Source organism: Salmo salar, chromosome ssa02 (genome assembly GCF_905237065.1).
Source record: "Salmo salar chromosome ssa02, Ssal_v3.1, whole genome shotgun sequence".
In the NCBI taxonomy this organism is placed as follows: Eukaryota; Metazoa; Chordata; class Actinopteri; order Salmoniformes; family Salmonidae; genus Salmo; species Salmo salar.
Window position 1 is genome coordinate 76467492 of NC_059443.1, and position 16967 is coordinate 76484458.

At 43.4% G+C, this 16967-nt stretch overlaps 2 protein-coding genes across 2 annotated transcripts in view; both read left to right on the forward strand.

Moving 5' to 3' along the window:
- The window catches only part of LOC106593179 (myosin heavy chain, fast skeletal muscle-like), a 30013-nt gene extending 19619 nt beyond the window's left edge, over positions 1-10394 (forward strand). Inside the window, exons 20-41 of the mRNA XM_045710304.1 lie at positions 123-246; positions 693-829; positions 1289-1544; positions 1783-2025; positions 2353-2529; positions 2626-2771; positions 2951-3041; positions 3347-3736; positions 3858-3984; positions 4172-4290; positions 4706-4902; positions 5050-5233; positions 5344-5509; positions 5819-5943; positions 6105-6413; positions 6635-6838; positions 6980-7105; positions 7226-7396; positions 9085-9189; positions 9286-9381; positions 9829-9960; positions 10276-10394. Coding sequence (XP_045566260.1) covers positions 123-246; positions 693-829; positions 1289-1544; positions 1783-2025; positions 2353-2529; positions 2626-2771; positions 2951-3041; positions 3347-3736; positions 3858-3984; positions 4172-4290; positions 4706-4902; positions 5050-5233; positions 5344-5509; positions 5819-5943; positions 6105-6413; positions 6635-6838; positions 6980-7105; positions 7226-7396; positions 9085-9189; positions 9286-9381; positions 9829-9960; positions 10276-10296 — 3646 coding nt within the window. The 3' untranslated portion in view covers positions 10297-10394. The remainder of the gene's footprint in view (positions 1-122; positions 247-692; positions 830-1288; positions 1545-1782; positions 2026-2352; positions 2530-2625; positions 2772-2950; positions 3042-3346; positions 3737-3857; positions 3985-4171; positions 4291-4705; positions 4903-5049; positions 5234-5343; positions 5510-5818; positions 5944-6104; positions 6414-6634; positions 6839-6979; positions 7106-7225; positions 7397-9084; positions 9190-9285; positions 9382-9828; positions 9961-10275) is intronic.
- LOC106564162 (myosin heavy chain, fast skeletal muscle) overlaps positions 1-16967 on the forward strand; it is a 530774-nt gene that overhangs the window by 464481 nt on the left and 49326 nt on the right. The gene's annotated exons all lie outside the window — the stretch shown is intronic.

Consider the following 16967-nt stretch of genomic DNA (forward strand, 5'->3'; position numbering starts at 1 on the left):
TATTCATTTTACACAGTCTATTTTGCTCATCTTTATCAAGGGTGCCAATCATTTTGAACCGCACTGTATATCCAACCAACCAATTACAACTTGGCATATTTTAAAACTGTCCTCTCATTCAGGTACAAAGTACTGAATGCCAGCGTCATCCCTGAGGGCCAGTTCATGGACAACAAGAAGGCTTCTGAGAAGCTGCTTGGATCCATTGATGTGAATCACGAGGATTACAAGTTTGGACACACCAAGGTCAGTCAAATACCCACAGCAAAAGCTGACAACAAAACACAACTTCAATGATAATTTAAACCAGTACCATATAAAATCTCTCCAGGTGATCTATCCATCCTTTTGTTCTTTCTTCTTCATTTAACTAATGGAAAAGGTGGAAAACATTGTAGTGTTTTTCTTCAAATTCATGCATCACAAGTATAGAAGAGAAACTAAACTATTTTTCATGTACATTGTGTTAGAGTGGTATGAATGCTGTTATCTGTATCTGTGAACATTATTAATCTATAACTATTAATTTATAACTAACAACATAGAAACAACCTATCACATGGTTTGTTTGTAACCATATCAAAGTTAATGTTGTTTAAATCAATCTAGTGGTGTTGTTCCCCTCTTTTGATTCCAACATTTCTATCTGTCAGCATCTGTTGTTCCATTGAAGATGTTAACCTGTGTCTCAGGTGTTCTTCAAAGCCGGTCTGCTGGGTGTCCTGGAGGAGATGAGAGATGAGAAGCTGGCCTCTCTAGTCGGCATGCTCCAGGCTCTCAGCCGTGGATTCCTCATGAGGAGAGAGTTCACCAAGATGATGGAGAGGAGGTGAGAAATAGTAGACATCTTGGCAAAGCTTTCTGTCAACCAGCTGTATCTAATGCATTATGTTTACGTACTGTAAATGCTGGGAGCTGTTCAGAATGAGAAAGTACATCTTATAATGGTCTACTAAAGCTTTTGGGTTAATTCATTTAGTCCAGAAATGGATGTAGCAACTAAGGATTCTAGCATTATAGCTGCAGTTTGGGATTTGGCTGTTCAACTGTCATTTAAATGTGTAGTATTTACCTTCTAATTCTTGAAGAATATAAAATACATCATGAGCTTAGCATAACCTGTCAGTCCTTGCATCTAGTCCACTATCTGTGAATTTAGGAGGGGTTACATTTCCCTAGCCCCCTTGCTCATCTGTAAACAAACAGTGACAGGTGGTTCTGTTTTGTTGTTCATCTAATTCCATCATCTAATGACTCACCATGCCTCTCCATCGTTTCTGTCGACCAGAGAATCAATTTACTCCATCCAGTACAACATCCGCTCATTCATGAATGTGAAAACCTGGCCATGGATGAAGTTGTACTTCAAGATCAAGCCCCTGCTGCAGAGCGCTGAGACTGAGAAGGAGCTGGCCAACATGAAGGAGAACTATGAGAAAATGAAGACAGACCTGGCCAAGGCTCTGTCTACAAAGAAGCAAATGGAGGAGAAGTTGGTGTCCCTGACGCAGGAGAAGAACGACCTGGCACTCCAAGTCGCATCTGTGAGTCAGCACCTACCCTCGTATGGGCACATTTACATACACATGAATACACACACATACACACAAATATGAACACACTGTAAAGTATGTGGTTAACTCACACATTTTTATTGCCCATGTTATATATTGTATATATTTCATGAATTTCTATTGATTTGCTCTGACCTCTTTGAGTAAAATGTATATTTTGATACACAAAGTGAGGCCTCTGATTTGTTTACTCCTGTTCTGAAACCAGGAAGGAGAGAGTCTGAACGATGCTGAGGAAAGGTGCGAGGGGCTCATCAAGAGCAAGATCCAGCAGGAGGCCAAACTCAAAGAGACGACCGAGAGGCTGGAGGATGAGGAGGAGATCAATGCTGAGTTGACTGCCAAGAAGAGGAAGCTGGAGGATGAGTGCTCTGAGCTGAAGAAGGACATTGATGATCTGGAGCTCACCCTGGCCAAAGTGGAGAAGGAGAAGCACGCCACTGAAAACAAGGTCTTGTGTCTTACCATAGACAGTCTAACCAAACAATAATCCAATCAAAACATAGCTTAACAGATATGGAATTCAAGTTGTATTGTGGGTGCAGGAAAAATTAAGACACAATAGTGGAATTTCAGTTGTGGGGTACTCCCAACATTCATTGAATGTTCTGATCCCTCTCATTTATGACTTCCATTCAGTACACTGACATTGTGAACACTGCCATCTAGTGTTGATGAGATTTGTTAGCGAAATGAAATGAATGCAATGTATAACAATATATACCAATCTAAATCTCCCATTTATGGTGAAGTGTAATTATGTTGTGGCCATTTACAGGTTAAAAACCTGACAGAGGAGATGGCATCTATGGATGAGAGTGTTGCCAAGCTGACCAAGGAGAAGAAAGCCCTACAAGAGGCCCACCAGCAGACACTGGATGACCTGCAGGCAGAGGAGGACAAAGTCAACACTCTGACCAAGGCCAAGACCAAGCTGGAACAGCAAGTGGACGACGTGAGTGGATTTGGACATTTTGGCCATGATAGTATGTAAAATGATATTATCTTCAGTTGTTTCGATTTTAACAATATATGTGTTTTTATCTTCTAGCTTGAGGGTTCTCTGGAGCAAGAGAAGAAGCTCCGCATGGACCTTGAGAGATCCAAGAGAAAGCTGGAGGGAGATCTGAAACTGGCCCAGGAGTCCATAATGGACCTGGAGAATGACAAGCAGCAAGCTGATGAGAAAATCAAGAAGTAAACACAAACAAATGACTACAGTATTACCTGCTATAATGGTTGTTCTTGACTAATTCTTGTAATTATGAATTAACACTTGAATGGTATTCTTAAAAGCAAAGTGAATGGTATGATTCTCTCCCTTTACACTATCAAACAAAAACTAACTAAGCAATCGATGTGTTTGTGTTTCTTAGGAAGGAGTTTGAGACCACTCAGCTCCTCAGCAAGGTTGAGGATGAGCAGTCTCTGGGAGCTCAGCTGCAGAAGAAGATCAAGGAACTCCAGGTATAGTACAGGATATAAGCTCCAGTACAGAAAAGCACAGACTTGAATCATTTCCTGAAAACATTATTCTGGTAGCACACATGCTTCCCGGTGGTTTCTGAAGGCTGAGTAGGTTGGAAGATGTTGGTTCTGAACATTGTTGTTTTGGTTCCTGCATGGGACACTGTCTACTGAATATATTAGTGGAACTGGCTTTTTATTAAACACATTTATGCTAAATATACATACTATTATAATTTTGTGAGGTTCAATTGTTTCAACTGTATTGTAGTGTTCATCCCCCCTGCTCCTGCCCCCTGTTCTAGGCCCGTATTGAGGAACTGGAGGAGGAAATTGAGGCTGAGCGTGCTGCCAGGGCTAAGGTTGAGAAGCAGAGGGCTGATCTCTCCAGGGAACTTGAGGAGATCAGCGAGAGGCTGGAGGAGGCCGGAGGCGCCACTGCTGCTCAGATTGAGATGAACAAGAAGCGTGAGGCTGAGTTCCAGAAGCTGCGTCGTGATCTTGAAGAGTCCACCCTGCAGCATGAGGCCACAGCCGCCGCTCTGCGCAAGAAGCAGGCCGACAGTGTGGCTGAGCTCGGGGAGCAGATCGACAACCTGCAGCGCGTCAAGCAGAAGCTGGAGAAGGAGAAGAGCGAGTACAAGATGGAGATTGATGACCTCTCCAGCAACATGGAGGCCGTTGCCAAGGCTAAGGTGAGTAGTAATGTTTTGGTAAAGCAGTGTTGAGGAGGGTCAACTACATTACCATTCAAGTGAACTGAAGTTGACAGGAGTCACATATATAAAGTAATGATGGTACATGTTCCACTAACAGGGCAATCTAGAGAAGATGTGCCGTACTCTTGAGGACCAGCTGAGCGAGCTCAAGACTAAGAATGATGAGAATGTTCGCCAGGTCAACGACATCAGCGGACAGAGGGCCAGACTCCTGACAGAAAATGGTAACATCAACAATGAACAACAAGCCAATGCATTCCTTCAGTAGAACACAACATGTATTAATTGCTAAATCCACATAGTTTCTACTGTACTATTCATCACCTAAAATTGCCCTACGATTCCTAAACATACATTTTCAATCTTAGAGAACAGAGACCTTATTAACAAGATATTCCCCTGTCCCTGCAGGTGAGTTTGGTAGGCAGCTGGAGGAGAAGGAAGCCCTGGTGTCTCAGCTGACCAGAGGCAAACAGGCCTTCACCCAGCAGGTGGAGGAGCTGAAGAGGGCGATTGAGGAGGAGGTCAAGGTAAGGGACTCAAAACGGACTCCACCGTCCACAGAGTTTAGAGCTATATCTTTATATAGACAGTGACTACGCCACCCTCAGAGATTCCTACTGTCTCTCCACCCTCAGAGACTTCGACTGTCTCTCCACCCTCAGAGACTTCTACTGTCTCTAAACCCTCATAGACTTCTACTGTCTCTAAACCCTCAGAGATTCCTACTGTCTCTCCACCCTCAGAGACTTCTACTGTCTCACCACCCTCAGAGACTTCTACTGTCTCACCACCCTCAGAGTCCTGTCTCACTTCCCTCAGAGACTCCTACTGTCTCTCCACCCTCAGAGACTGCTACTGTCTCACCACCCTCAGAGACTTCGGCCATAATTTATTTTATTATCTCTCTCATCTCTCTTTGCATTTTGTCTTTCTTTCTCACAGGCTAAAAATGCACTGGCCCACGGAGTTCAGTCTGCCCGCCATGACTGTGACCTCCTGAGGGAGCAGTTTGAGGAGGAGCAGGAGGCCAAGGCAGAGCTGCAACGCGGCATGTCCAAGGCCAATAGTGAGGTGGCTCAGTGGAGGACTAAGTATGAAACTGATGCCATCCAGCGCACAGAGGAGCTGGAGGAGGCCAAGTGAGTCGCACGCAACAGAAAAAAACTCAGATATGGTGTAGATGGTGAGGGTGGTAGGGGGCTTTGAGAAAATGTTACATCAATATGTATTGTTTGTCAAAATGTTAAAAAAATTACACCATAAAACCACCGTCTGTTGTCCAACAGGAAGAAGCTGGCCCAGCGTCTGCAGGATGCCGAGGAGACCATTGAGGCGACCAACTCCAAGTGCGCCTCCCTGGAGAAGACCAAGCAGAGACTACAGGGAGAGGTGGAGGACCTCATGATTGATGTTGAGAGAGCCAACGCATTGGCCGCCAACCTCGACAAGAAGCAGAGGAACTTTGACAAGGTGAAAATTAATAAACCTATATTTGTTATCAATTGTATAATTGTTGCATATTTCTAATTTCGACTAATTTCATCTTCGACTTCTAATGAAAATCCCATGGATTCTCCTAGGTTCTGGCAGAGTGGAAGCAGAAGTATGAGGAGGGTCAGGCTGAGCTGGAAGGAGCTCAGAAGGAGGCTCGCTCTATGAGCACTGAGCTCTTCAAGATGAAGAACTCCTACGAGGAGGCTCTGGATCATCTGGAGACTCTGAAGAGAGAGAACAAGAACCTGCAACGTGAGCATTTGACAGCAGTTTTATTTGGCTCATGTTCGACTAGTGTTTTGAAAATGGAGGGAACTGCAATCATCAAAACTACTATTACACCATTTCAGAAATTTTGTGTTCTGCATAATTGTATATATTGTTTTACTTGTAGACAGTATTCCTTTGAATATTCCAAATAAGTAGTAGGCAAATATATTTGCAAGATGCTATGAGGTAATGTTAGTTAATGAACTATTAATATGACTCAATGTCAAATTCGGTGCACTGGCATATCCACTGAAAATCTCCCAAGTCTAAACTTCGTGTGTGTGTGTGCAGAGGAGATCTCTGACCTTACTGAGCAGATTGGAGAGACTGGCAAGAGCATCCATGAGCTGGAGAAGGCCAAGAAGACCGTGGAGACAGAGAAGTCTGAGATCCAGACCGCTCTGGAGGAGGCTGAGGTACAAACTACAGCTGTTTGATGGGGAAAGCAGTGTTACACTAGCCAATGCCAGCTACAGTCCAATGATCCCTGTATTAGAGTTTATTGTAGTCATATATATTTAATTCCTACATCCAAATGTATTAAACACAATTGGCCTGACTGCTTCTGTTTGTCCAGTGCACACTGGAGCACGAGGAATCCAAGATTCTGCGTGTGCAGCTGGAGCTGAACCAGATCAAGGGTGAGGTGGACAGGAAGATCGCTGAGAAGGACGAGGAGATGGAGCAGATCAAGAGGAACAGCCAGAGGATGGTTGACTCCATGCAGAGCACCCTGGACTCTGAGGTCAGGAGCAGGAATGATGCCCTGAGGGTGAAGAAGAAGATGGAGGGAGACCTGAACGAGATGGAGATCCAGCTGAGCCACTCCAACAGGCAGGCCGCTGAGGCCCAGAAACAGCTGAGGAATGTCCAGGGACAGCTCAAGGTATTGGGACTGGGACATCAGGCTCAAAAACCTGAACATGGAGAGGGATTTGTTTGTGAATCTGTAGAAAAGAAAAGAACAGAGGAATTGAATAGAGTGGACAATGCACTGTAGAAAGTTAGGGATACTGGGGAAATTCTTCCCAATGAACGTTTATATCACCCATCCTATTACCCCTATTTCCACATGTCCTAATGAACGTATGTCCTTGTGAACCACAGGATGCCCAATTGCACCTTGATGATGCCGTCCGTGTCGCAGAGGACATGAAGGAGCAGGCAGCCATGGTGGAGCGCAGAAACGGTCTGATGGTGGCTGAGATCGAGGAGCTGAGAGTTGCTCTGGAGCAGACAGAGAGAGGCCGCAAAGTGGCTGAGACTGAGCTGGTAGACGCCAGCGAGCGTGTTGGACTGCTGCACTCCCAGGTATGGGTCAAAAGCCATTTCCAACCAAGCATTCTGTTTAAACACACCTTGAATTCAACAATGCTTGCATTGAGAGTTTAATCATTTCAGCCTTGTAAATTCTCTTTAGAGCTAAACAAATCATCTTGTTTCCTCCTTCAGAACACCAGCCTTCTGAACACCAAGAAGAAGCTGGAGACTGACCTGGTGCAGGTGCAGGGAGAGGTGGATGACATCGTCCAGGAGGCCAGGAATGCAGAAGAGAAGGCCAAGAAGGCAATCACTGATGTGAGTCCTTGAATTACATCATCTTGATTTGTCCCTAAGCGCCAATGGTAGCTGGGCTGGTTAAGAGCAACAAAGATCTCAGAGGAACGTTATGATGAATTAAACAAACTACTTTTCCAGGCGGCAATGATGGCTGAGGAGCTGAAGAAGGAGCAGGACACCAGCTCTCACCTGGAGAGAATGAAGAAGAACCTGGAGATCACAGTCAAGGACCTGCAGCACCGCCTGGATGAGGCTGAGAATCTGGCCATGAAGGGAGGCAAGAAACAACTCCAGAAACTGGAATCCAGGGTGAGTTATCAGCAGGGTGGATTTGGGGTTGGATTAAAAGACAGTTTCCTGGAAATGTATTTGATCATGTAAAATACACTGGAGCATTTTGTAATTACTTTTTCTCTCATTAGCCCCCTAAATCAGGAGTTCCCAAATGTCTTTGCATCAGGGACCCCTTCATAATATCAGAACACAAATCTTACAATAGAGTGCGATATAAATAGCATCCACACAGTTTTACTATGACTTCAGCACTGCATGGTCGGACTAATCAAGTCTTGGCCCCTGGGAAAGAACATTTGAAAGTCCCCTCTCTTGGCATCAGAGGGAATATTTTCCAGTTTTCAAGCATAAATTACAGTGCAATTATGTTCAAAACAAAAACATTGGGAATATGTTACACTTATGTTATGGAGTTGAGAACAATTGGAGCCAAGATATAAAAATGTATTTATCTAGTTGTTTCATTTAGGCTTGTACAATTCTTCTAAACTGCTGTCACACCCTGACCATAGAGAGCCCTTGGTTCTCTATGGTGTTTCGGTCAGAGCGTGAGTGGGGGGTGTTCTAGTCATTCTATTTCTATGTTGGTGACTTGTATGGTTCCCAGTTAGAGGCAGCTGGTAATCGTTGCCTCTAATTGGGGATCATATTTAGGAAGCCCTTTCTCCCACCTGCTTTGTGGGATATTGTTTTGTGTCTGTGCATGTAGCGCCACTGTGGTCACAGTTTTGGTGTTGGTTATTTGTTCTTTGGTAGTTTCACTTTGAATAAAGATGTGGAACTCAACTCACGCTGCGCCTTGGTCCACTCTGTACGACGATCGTGACAACTGCAAGTTAATTAATAGATTCAATAATAATAATACAAATTCATGATACATGAACACACATTCATCTAATTCATCTCAAAGTAATATTTCATTTCTCTCTCTCTCTAGATCGCTAGCTACATGTCTCATTCACTCTGCTGCAAAAGGGCCGTTACTAGAAAGCTAGCGTTGCTATGCGGGGCTACCAGCTAGAAGGCTGACGGCTAAATTAGCTTGTAGGCTACAGGATTTTCATAAGTTCATGAAAATATAACATCTTAACAAACATTACTCTCTAGAATATGGTGCTTTTCCACTCGCTTACCTTAAAAATAAAGACATAAAAATGTATTTATGTCGGTGCTTCTGTCTTGCTGTGGCAAACTTCGCAATCCCCTATAACAGAAGCAAACTCATAACATTAAAACAGGCGAGTGGCGGCCTCTATTGGCCATACTGGTACTGCAACATGCACTGCTAAATGCACGACAAAATCAGTCAAATAAAAAAAGAGTCCTATATATTATAACTACAAGAACAATTGAGTTTAAAAAATGTGAAATTGTTGGAATAGTGTGCCTACCAATATCCCTGTGAGCCTCCCACACCCATGTTGTACATCTAAGGGTTAAGAACATAAATAGTGGATTAAGAATATTACATTGTATTGGACCTTCTAATCTTGTTCCACAGATCCTTGGTAGTTTCATCTGTTGTTGCTAGCAATATTCATGAACAAATGTAATGTTAATCCCACTTTGGGAACCACTTGGAAAAGTACATAGTGAAAGACAACAATTGTGCCTCCTTGACTGGGTAGAAGACTCTACCTCTATTTTACAAAGATTTGTTTCACCACCTCAAACAAATGCCTAAATGTATTTGTTCCCCAAAGGTGCGTGAGCTTGAGACTGAGGTGGAGGCTGAGCAGAGAAGAGGTGTAGACGCGGTAAAGGGAGTCCGCAAGTATGAGCGCAGAGTCAAGGAGCTCACTTACCAGGTAAGAGAAAGTGCATTCTTCACATACTTGACTCTAACACAGACAGGTTTGTGTATAAAACTCTTGTGACATTGATTCTTTGCTCTTCTCCCACAGACTGAGGAGGATAAGAAGAATGTTAACAGACTTCAGGACCTGGTAGATAAGCTGCAGATGAAAGTGAAGGCCTACAAGAGGCACGCTGAGGAAGCGGTGAGTCACATACTGAGTTAAATACTCTGAATGCATAAATTCAACAATTTTGTTTTATAAAATCCCCCGTAAACATTACAAAACTTAATGTCCATACAATTTAGTTTGAAGTAAGTGTTGCTACAGCACATCAGTCAACAGGGACAATTGATAGTGCAAGTAATTGCTGATGAAATTATACACATTTCTGAGTGCCTCCTATTCCTATGTGTTACCAACTTAAAGGAGAGGGGGTTGAATTTGAATTTGCTGGTCTAGTGATCGTGCTGGAGGCGGTTTGATCCCCCGTTCTGCCACTCACTCCTTCTGTTGTATCATCAATCTCCCTTTATAGATTCCTATCCTAAATCTGTCTTTTTTTATTTAAAAAAATTGACAGAATATTAATTTGCTACCTGAAACATCAAACTTGAAATGCTGATGCTCTGCACTCTTTTCCTCACCCAGGAGGAAGCAGCAAACCAGCACATGTCTAAGTTCAGGAAGGTTCAGCATGAGCTGGAGGAGGCTGAGGAGCGTGCTGACATCGCTGAGACTCAGGTCAACAAGCTCAGAGCCAAGACCCGTGACTCTGGAAAGGTACAGAACTGCTGCTAAACCTATACCTGACTCATGTTCAGATATGACCACATCAACACCACCTATGACTCAGTCTTCACAGAGGTCAATACTGACCTTTTACACTTGTTCAGCTGTATTTAAGATCACCAAGCAGCACATTTCAGGAATTGCTAAAAAAGAAAGGTTAATTCTGTTGGTAGTCCAAAATTGAAAATCCAAGCTGAGCACTGAGCATTAAATGCTTGATATAATATATTTTGTCCAAGTCTATCCATATATTTATCATGTTCATTATTATTACTGATCCATTGTATTATTTCTTTCTTCTTCCAGGGAAAAGAAGTTGCTGAATAAACGAAGACCAAAGTCTTTTCATTTTCCAGTGTTGCATAAAATATGATTTTCATGGTGAAATGTTGAGCATTGATTAAAAACATGTTGGCCTACATACACTTCCTTTGTGACTGTGGACTTATTACTTAGCAAACAGATTTTTAATACCATAGAATATTGTACTTTATTTAATGGTGCAATTTGGGATTCCAAAAACAACAAAGCAGACACCCCAACAAAGCGGTAACTTTTTTTGGTAAACATCTGAGGGATGAGGATGGAGAAATGTAACCACTATCAAATTCTCAGACTGAGCTATGGATGTAAGGACTGACCATCCATAACACAAAAAAATTATAGTTTTAACTCTTTACACTCTTTACGCTGGAATTGTAGGGATATTCTCAGAACTATGTTCTCAGAAAACAACAAACCAGAATTTTGCATTTTTTTCAATTTAATTTAATTTCACCTTTATTTAACCAGGTAGGCTAGTTGAGAACAAGTTCTCATTTAAACTGCGACCTGGCCAAGATAAAGCAAAGCAGTTCGACACATACAACAACACAGAGTTACACATGGAATAAACAAACATACTGTCAATAATACAGGAGAAAAAAGTCTATATACAGTGTGTGCAAGTGAGGTAGGTTAAGGGAGGTAAGGCAATAAATAGGCCATAGTGGCAAGGTAATTCTGGTATAGCAATTAAACACTGGAGTGATAGATGTGCAGAAGATCAATGTGCAAGTATAGATAGTGGGGTGCAAAGGAGCAAAATAAATAAATACAGTAAGGGGATGAGGTAGTTGGATGAGCTATGCACAGGTGCAATGATCTTTGAGCTGCTCTGACAGCTGGTGCCTGAAGTTAGTGAGGGAGATATGATTCTCCATCTTCAGTGATTTTTGTAGTTCGTTCCAGTCATTGGCAACAGAGAACTGGAAGGAAATGCGGCCAAATTAGGAATTGGCTTTGGGGTGACCAGTGAAATATACCTGCTGAAGCACGTGCTGCGGATGGGTGCTGCTATGGTGACCAGTGAGCTGAGATAAGGCGAGGCTTTACCTAGCAAAGACTTGTAGATGACCTGGAGCCAGTGGGTTTGGCGACGAGTATGAAGCGAGGGCCAGCCAACGAGAGCATACTGGTCGCAGTGGTGGGTAGTATATGGGGCTTTGGTGTCAAAACAGATGGCACTGTGATAGACTGCATCCAATTTGTTGAGTAGAGTGTTGGAGGCTATTTTGTAACTGACATCGCCGAAGTCGAGGATTGCTAGGATGGTCAGTTTTACGAGGGTATGTTTGGCAGCATCAGTGAAGGATGCTTTGTTGCGAAATAGGAAGCCGATTCCAGATTTAATTTTGGATTGGAGATGCTTAATGTGAGTCTAGAAGGAGAGTTTACAGTCTAACCAGACACCTAGGTATTTGTCGTTGTCCACATATTCTAAGTCAGAACCGTACAGAGTAGTGATGCTGGAAGGGCGGGCTGGTGCGGGCACTGATCGGTTTAAGAGTATGCATTTAGTTTGACTTGCATTTAAGAGCAGTTGGAGGCCATGGAAGGAGAGTGGTATGGCATTGAAGCTCGTCTGGAGGTTAGTTAATTAACACAGTGTCCAAAGAAGGGCCAGAAGTATACAGAATGGTGTCGTCTGCGTAGAGGTGGATCCGAGAATCACCAGCAGCAAGACCGACATCATTGATTTATACAGAGAAGAGAGTCGGCCCGAGAATTGAAACCTGTGGCACCCACATAGAGACTGCCAGAGGTCTGGACAACAGGCCCTCCGATTTGACACACTGAACTCTATCTGAGAAGTAGTTGGTGAACCAGGCGAGGCAGTCATTTGAGAAACCAAGGCTGTTGAGTCTGCCGATAAGAATGTGGTGATTGACTGGTCGATGAATACGGCTGCACAGTATTGTCTCTTATCGATGGCGGCTATGATATCGTTTAGGACCTTGAGCGTGGCTGAGGTGCACCCATGACCAGCTCGGAAACCAGATTGCATAGCGGAGAAGGTACGGTGGGATTCGAAACGGTCTGTGATCTGTTTGTTAACTTGGCTTTCGAAGACCTTAGAAAGGCAGGGTAGGATAGATATAGGTTTGCAGCAGTTTGGGTCTAGAGTGTCTACCCCTTTGAAGAGGGGGATGACCGCAGCAGCTTTCCAATCTTTGGGGATCTCAGACGATACGAAAGAGAGGTTGAACAGGCTAGTAATAGGGGTTGCAACAATTTCGGCAGATCATTTTAGAAAGAGAGGGTCCAGATTGTCTAGCCCGGCTGATTTGGAGGGGTCCAGATTTTGCCGCTCTTTCAGAACATCAGCTTTCTGGATTTGGGTGAAGGAGAAATGGGGAGGCTTGGGCGAGTTGCTATGGGTGTTACAGGGCAGTTGACCAGGGTAGGGGTAGCCAGGTGGAAAGCATGGCCAGCTGTAGAAAAATGCTTATTGAAATTCTCAATTATCGTGGATTTATCGGTGGTGACAGTGTTTCCTAGCCTCAGAGCAGTGGGCAGCTGGGAGGAGGTGCTCTTATTCTCCATGGACTTTACAGTGTCCCAGAACTTTCTTGAGTTTGTGCTACCGGATGCAAATATTTGTTTGAAAAAGCTAGCCTTAGCTTTCCTAACTGCTTGTGTATTTTGGTTCCTAACTTCCTTGAAAAGTTGCATATCACGGGAGCTATTCGATGCTAATGCAGTACGCCACAGGATGTTTTTGTGCTGGTCAAGGACAGTCAGGTCTGAAGTGAACCAAGGGCTATATCTATTCCTGGTTAAATTTTTTTTGAATGAGGCATGCTTATTTAAGATGGTGAGGAAGGCACTTTTAAAGAATAACCAGGCATCCTCTACTGACGGGATGAGGTCAATATACTTCTAGGATACCCGGGCCAGGTCGATTAGAAAGGCCTGCTCGCTGAAGTGTTTTAGGGAGCGTTTAACAGTGATGAGGGGTGGTCGTTTGAACACGCAGACCCATTACGGACGCAGGCAACAGGCAGTGATCACTAAGATCTTGGTTGAAGACAGCAGAGTTGTATTTGGAGGGCAAGTTGGATAGGATGATATCTGAGGGTGCCTGTCTTTCCGAATTTGGGTTGTACCTTGTAGGTTCATTGATAATTTGTGTGAGATTGAGGGCATCGAGCTTAGATTGTAGGATGGCCGGGGTGTTAAGCATGTCCCAGTTTAGGTCACCTAGCAGCACGAGCTCTGAAGATAGATGGGGGCAATCAATTCACAAATGGTGTCCAGGGCACAGCTGGGGGCAGAGGGTGGTCTATAGCAAGCGGTAACGGTGAGAGACTTGTTTCTGGAAAGGTAGATTTTTAAAAGTAGAAGCTCCAATTGTTTGGGTACAGATCTGGATAGTAAGACAGAGCTCTGCGGGTTATCTTTGTAGTAGATTGCAACACCGTCCCCTTTGGCAGTTCTATCTTGTCAGAAAATGTTATAGTTAGGGATGGAAATTTCAGGGTTTTTGGTGGTCTTCCTAAGCCAGGATTCAGACATGGCTAGGACATCCGGGTTGGCAGAGTGTGCTAAAGCAGTGAATAAAACAAACTTGGGGAGGAGGCTTCTAATGTTAACATGCATGAAACCAAGGCTTTTTCGGTTACAGAAGTCAGCAAATGAGAGCACCTGGGGAATGGGAGTGGAGATAGGCACTGCAGGTTCTGGATTAACCTCTACATCCCCAGAGGAACAGAGGAGGAGTAGGATAAGGGTACGGCTAAAGGCTATAAGAACTGGTCGTCTAGTACTTTCGGAGCAGGTTTCTGGGCGTGATAGAATAGATTCAAGGCATAATGTACAGACAAAGGTATGGTAGGATGTGAATACAGTGGAGGTAAACCTAGGCATAGAGTGACGATGAGAGAGATATTGTCTCTAGAAACATCATTTAAACCAGGTGATGTCATCGCATGTGTGGGAGGTGGAACGGAAGGGTTAGCTAAGGCATATTGAGCAGGGCTAGAGGCTCTACAGTGAAATAAGATAATAATCACTAACCAGAACAGCAATGGACAAGGCATATTGACATTAGGGAGAGACATGCGAAGCCGAGTGATCATAGGGGTCCAGTGAGTAGTTAAGCTGGCTGGAGACACGGCGATTCAGACAGCTAGCGGGCCGGGGCTAGCAAGCTAGCAGAAGGGCCTTAGAGGGGCGTTGCGACGGAAGAAGTCTGTTGTAGCCTCCTTGTGCGGAGCCTCCTCGTGTGGTTCCATCGGCAGACCAGCCGTGATGGACTAGTAGGGTTCGGGACAGTAAAGGGGCCCAGTCCAATTGGCAAAATAGGTAAAGTGGCCCAAGAAATTGGCCGATGGACCTATTCAGCTAACAGTCCGATATGCTCTAGACAGCTAGCGGGCCACGGACAGCAGGCTAGCAGATGGGCATTCAGGGGACGTCGCGACGGAGGGACCTGTTGGAAGAAAAAAAAACTCAGGCAGATTACGTCGGTAGTCCAGTCGTGATGGATTAGCAGGGCTTCGTGTAGTAAAAGGAGTCCAGGATAATTGGCAAAATAGGTATTGTAGCCCAAGGAGTGGCTGATGGACCTCTTCAGCTAGCCAGGAGATTGGCCTAGCATGGGCTAGCTCCAGGCTAATTGGTGCTTGTTTCGGGGCAGAGACGTTAGCTAGAAGTAGCCACTCGGATTGCAGCTAACTAGCTGTGATGATCCAGGTGAAATGGTTCAGAGCTTGCGGTAGGAATCCGGGTATGTGGAGAGAAAATAAGTACGGTATGCTCTGGTTTGAATCGCGTTTGAACTGGTGAGAGTTTTCTGAGCTAGAGGTTAGCGATTGACCGCTAGCAGTGGTTAGCTGACTACTAGCTAGTAGCTAGTTAGCTGGCTAGCTTCTGTTGGGGGATTCGAAAGTAAAGAAAAATACTTTAGAAAATAGCAGATCCATACCGCATTGGGTGAGGCAACCCGCCTCGCGGGAGAGTATTTTATTTTTTTCACAGATTATACAAATATGAATCTGTTGTGGACACACTACGTAAACATTAATGGTGATAGAGCATCTGACCAAATTACTCAAGATTTTAGTTCTGGGTTTTACTGATATTATGTGCATATAAATGAGAAAATAAATGACAAATGTGATTTTTTTTTATCATTAGCCAGTTTGCATTTGCAAAGAAACCCTTTCAGCAGATATACACTTCTGTAATGATTAGAGTTCTTATGGTAATACATTTTCGTATGATTTCTTAGATAAATTATGGTAATAAACATTATAAACATGGTTTTACACATTATAAACACGGTTTTACACATTATAAACACAATAATACACAAAATAAACACAGTAATACACATTATAAACACAGCAAACACATTATAAACACGGTAATATACATTATAAACACGGTAATACAAAAATGGTTATATACATTATAAACACAGTAGCATACATTATAAATACGGTAATACATTATAAACATGGTAATACACATTATCAACTAAGTAATACACATTAACACGGTAACACACATTAACACATTAATAAAAATTATAAACATGGCAACACACATCACAAACACGTTTATACACATCACTAACACGTTAATACACATCATAAACATGGTAATACACATTATAAACATGGTAATACACATTATAAACATGGTAATCGTCCTACATCATACTTCAGGGTCATTTCCCCTAATCTTTTGAATGGGCTCGACGATTATGTCATCAAATGTTTTAAAATGCGGTCATTTAAGATATATACTGAATAAAAATATAACCGCAATACGCAACAATTTCAACGATTTTACTGAGTTACAGTTCACATAAGGAAATCAGTCAATTGAAGTAAATAAATTAGGCTCTAATCTATGGATTTCGCATGACTGGAAGTACAGATATGCATCTGTTGGTCACAGATACCTTTATTAAAACAAAAGGTTGTGGCGTGGATCAGAAAACCAGTCAGTATCTGTTATGAACACCATTTGCCTCATGCAGCGCGACACAACTCATTCGCATAGAGTTGGTCAGGCTGTTTATTATGCCTGTGGAATGTTGTCCCACTCCTCTCCAATGGCTGTGCGAACTTGCTGGATATTGGTGAGAACTAGAACACGCTGTCATACACGTCGATCCAGAGCATCCCAAACTGGATCAATGGGTGACATGTCTGGCATGCAGGCCATGGAAGAACTGGGACATTTTCAGCTTCCAGGAATTGTGTACAGATCCTTGCAACATGGGGCCATGCATTATCATGCTGAAACATGAGGTGATGGCGGCAGATGAATGACAAGACAATGGGCCTCAGGATCCCGTCACAGTATCTTTGTGCATTCAAATTGCCATCAATAAAATGCGATTGGCATTGTAGTCCATAGCTTATGCCTGCCGATACCATAACCACACCACCACCATGGGGCACTCTGTTCACAAAGTTGACATCAGCAAGCACAGAACGTCTTACACGTCATCGTCGGTTGTGTGGCCGATTGGAAGTACTGCCAAATTCTCTAAAAAGATGGAGGGGGCTTATGAACAGGAAATGAACATTAAATTCTCTAGCAACAGCTCTGCTGGACATTCCTGCGGTCAGCAAACCAGTTGCAAACTCCCTCAAAACTTGAGGCATCTGTGGCATTGTGTTGTGTGACAAAACTGAACATTTTAGAGTGGCCTTTTATTG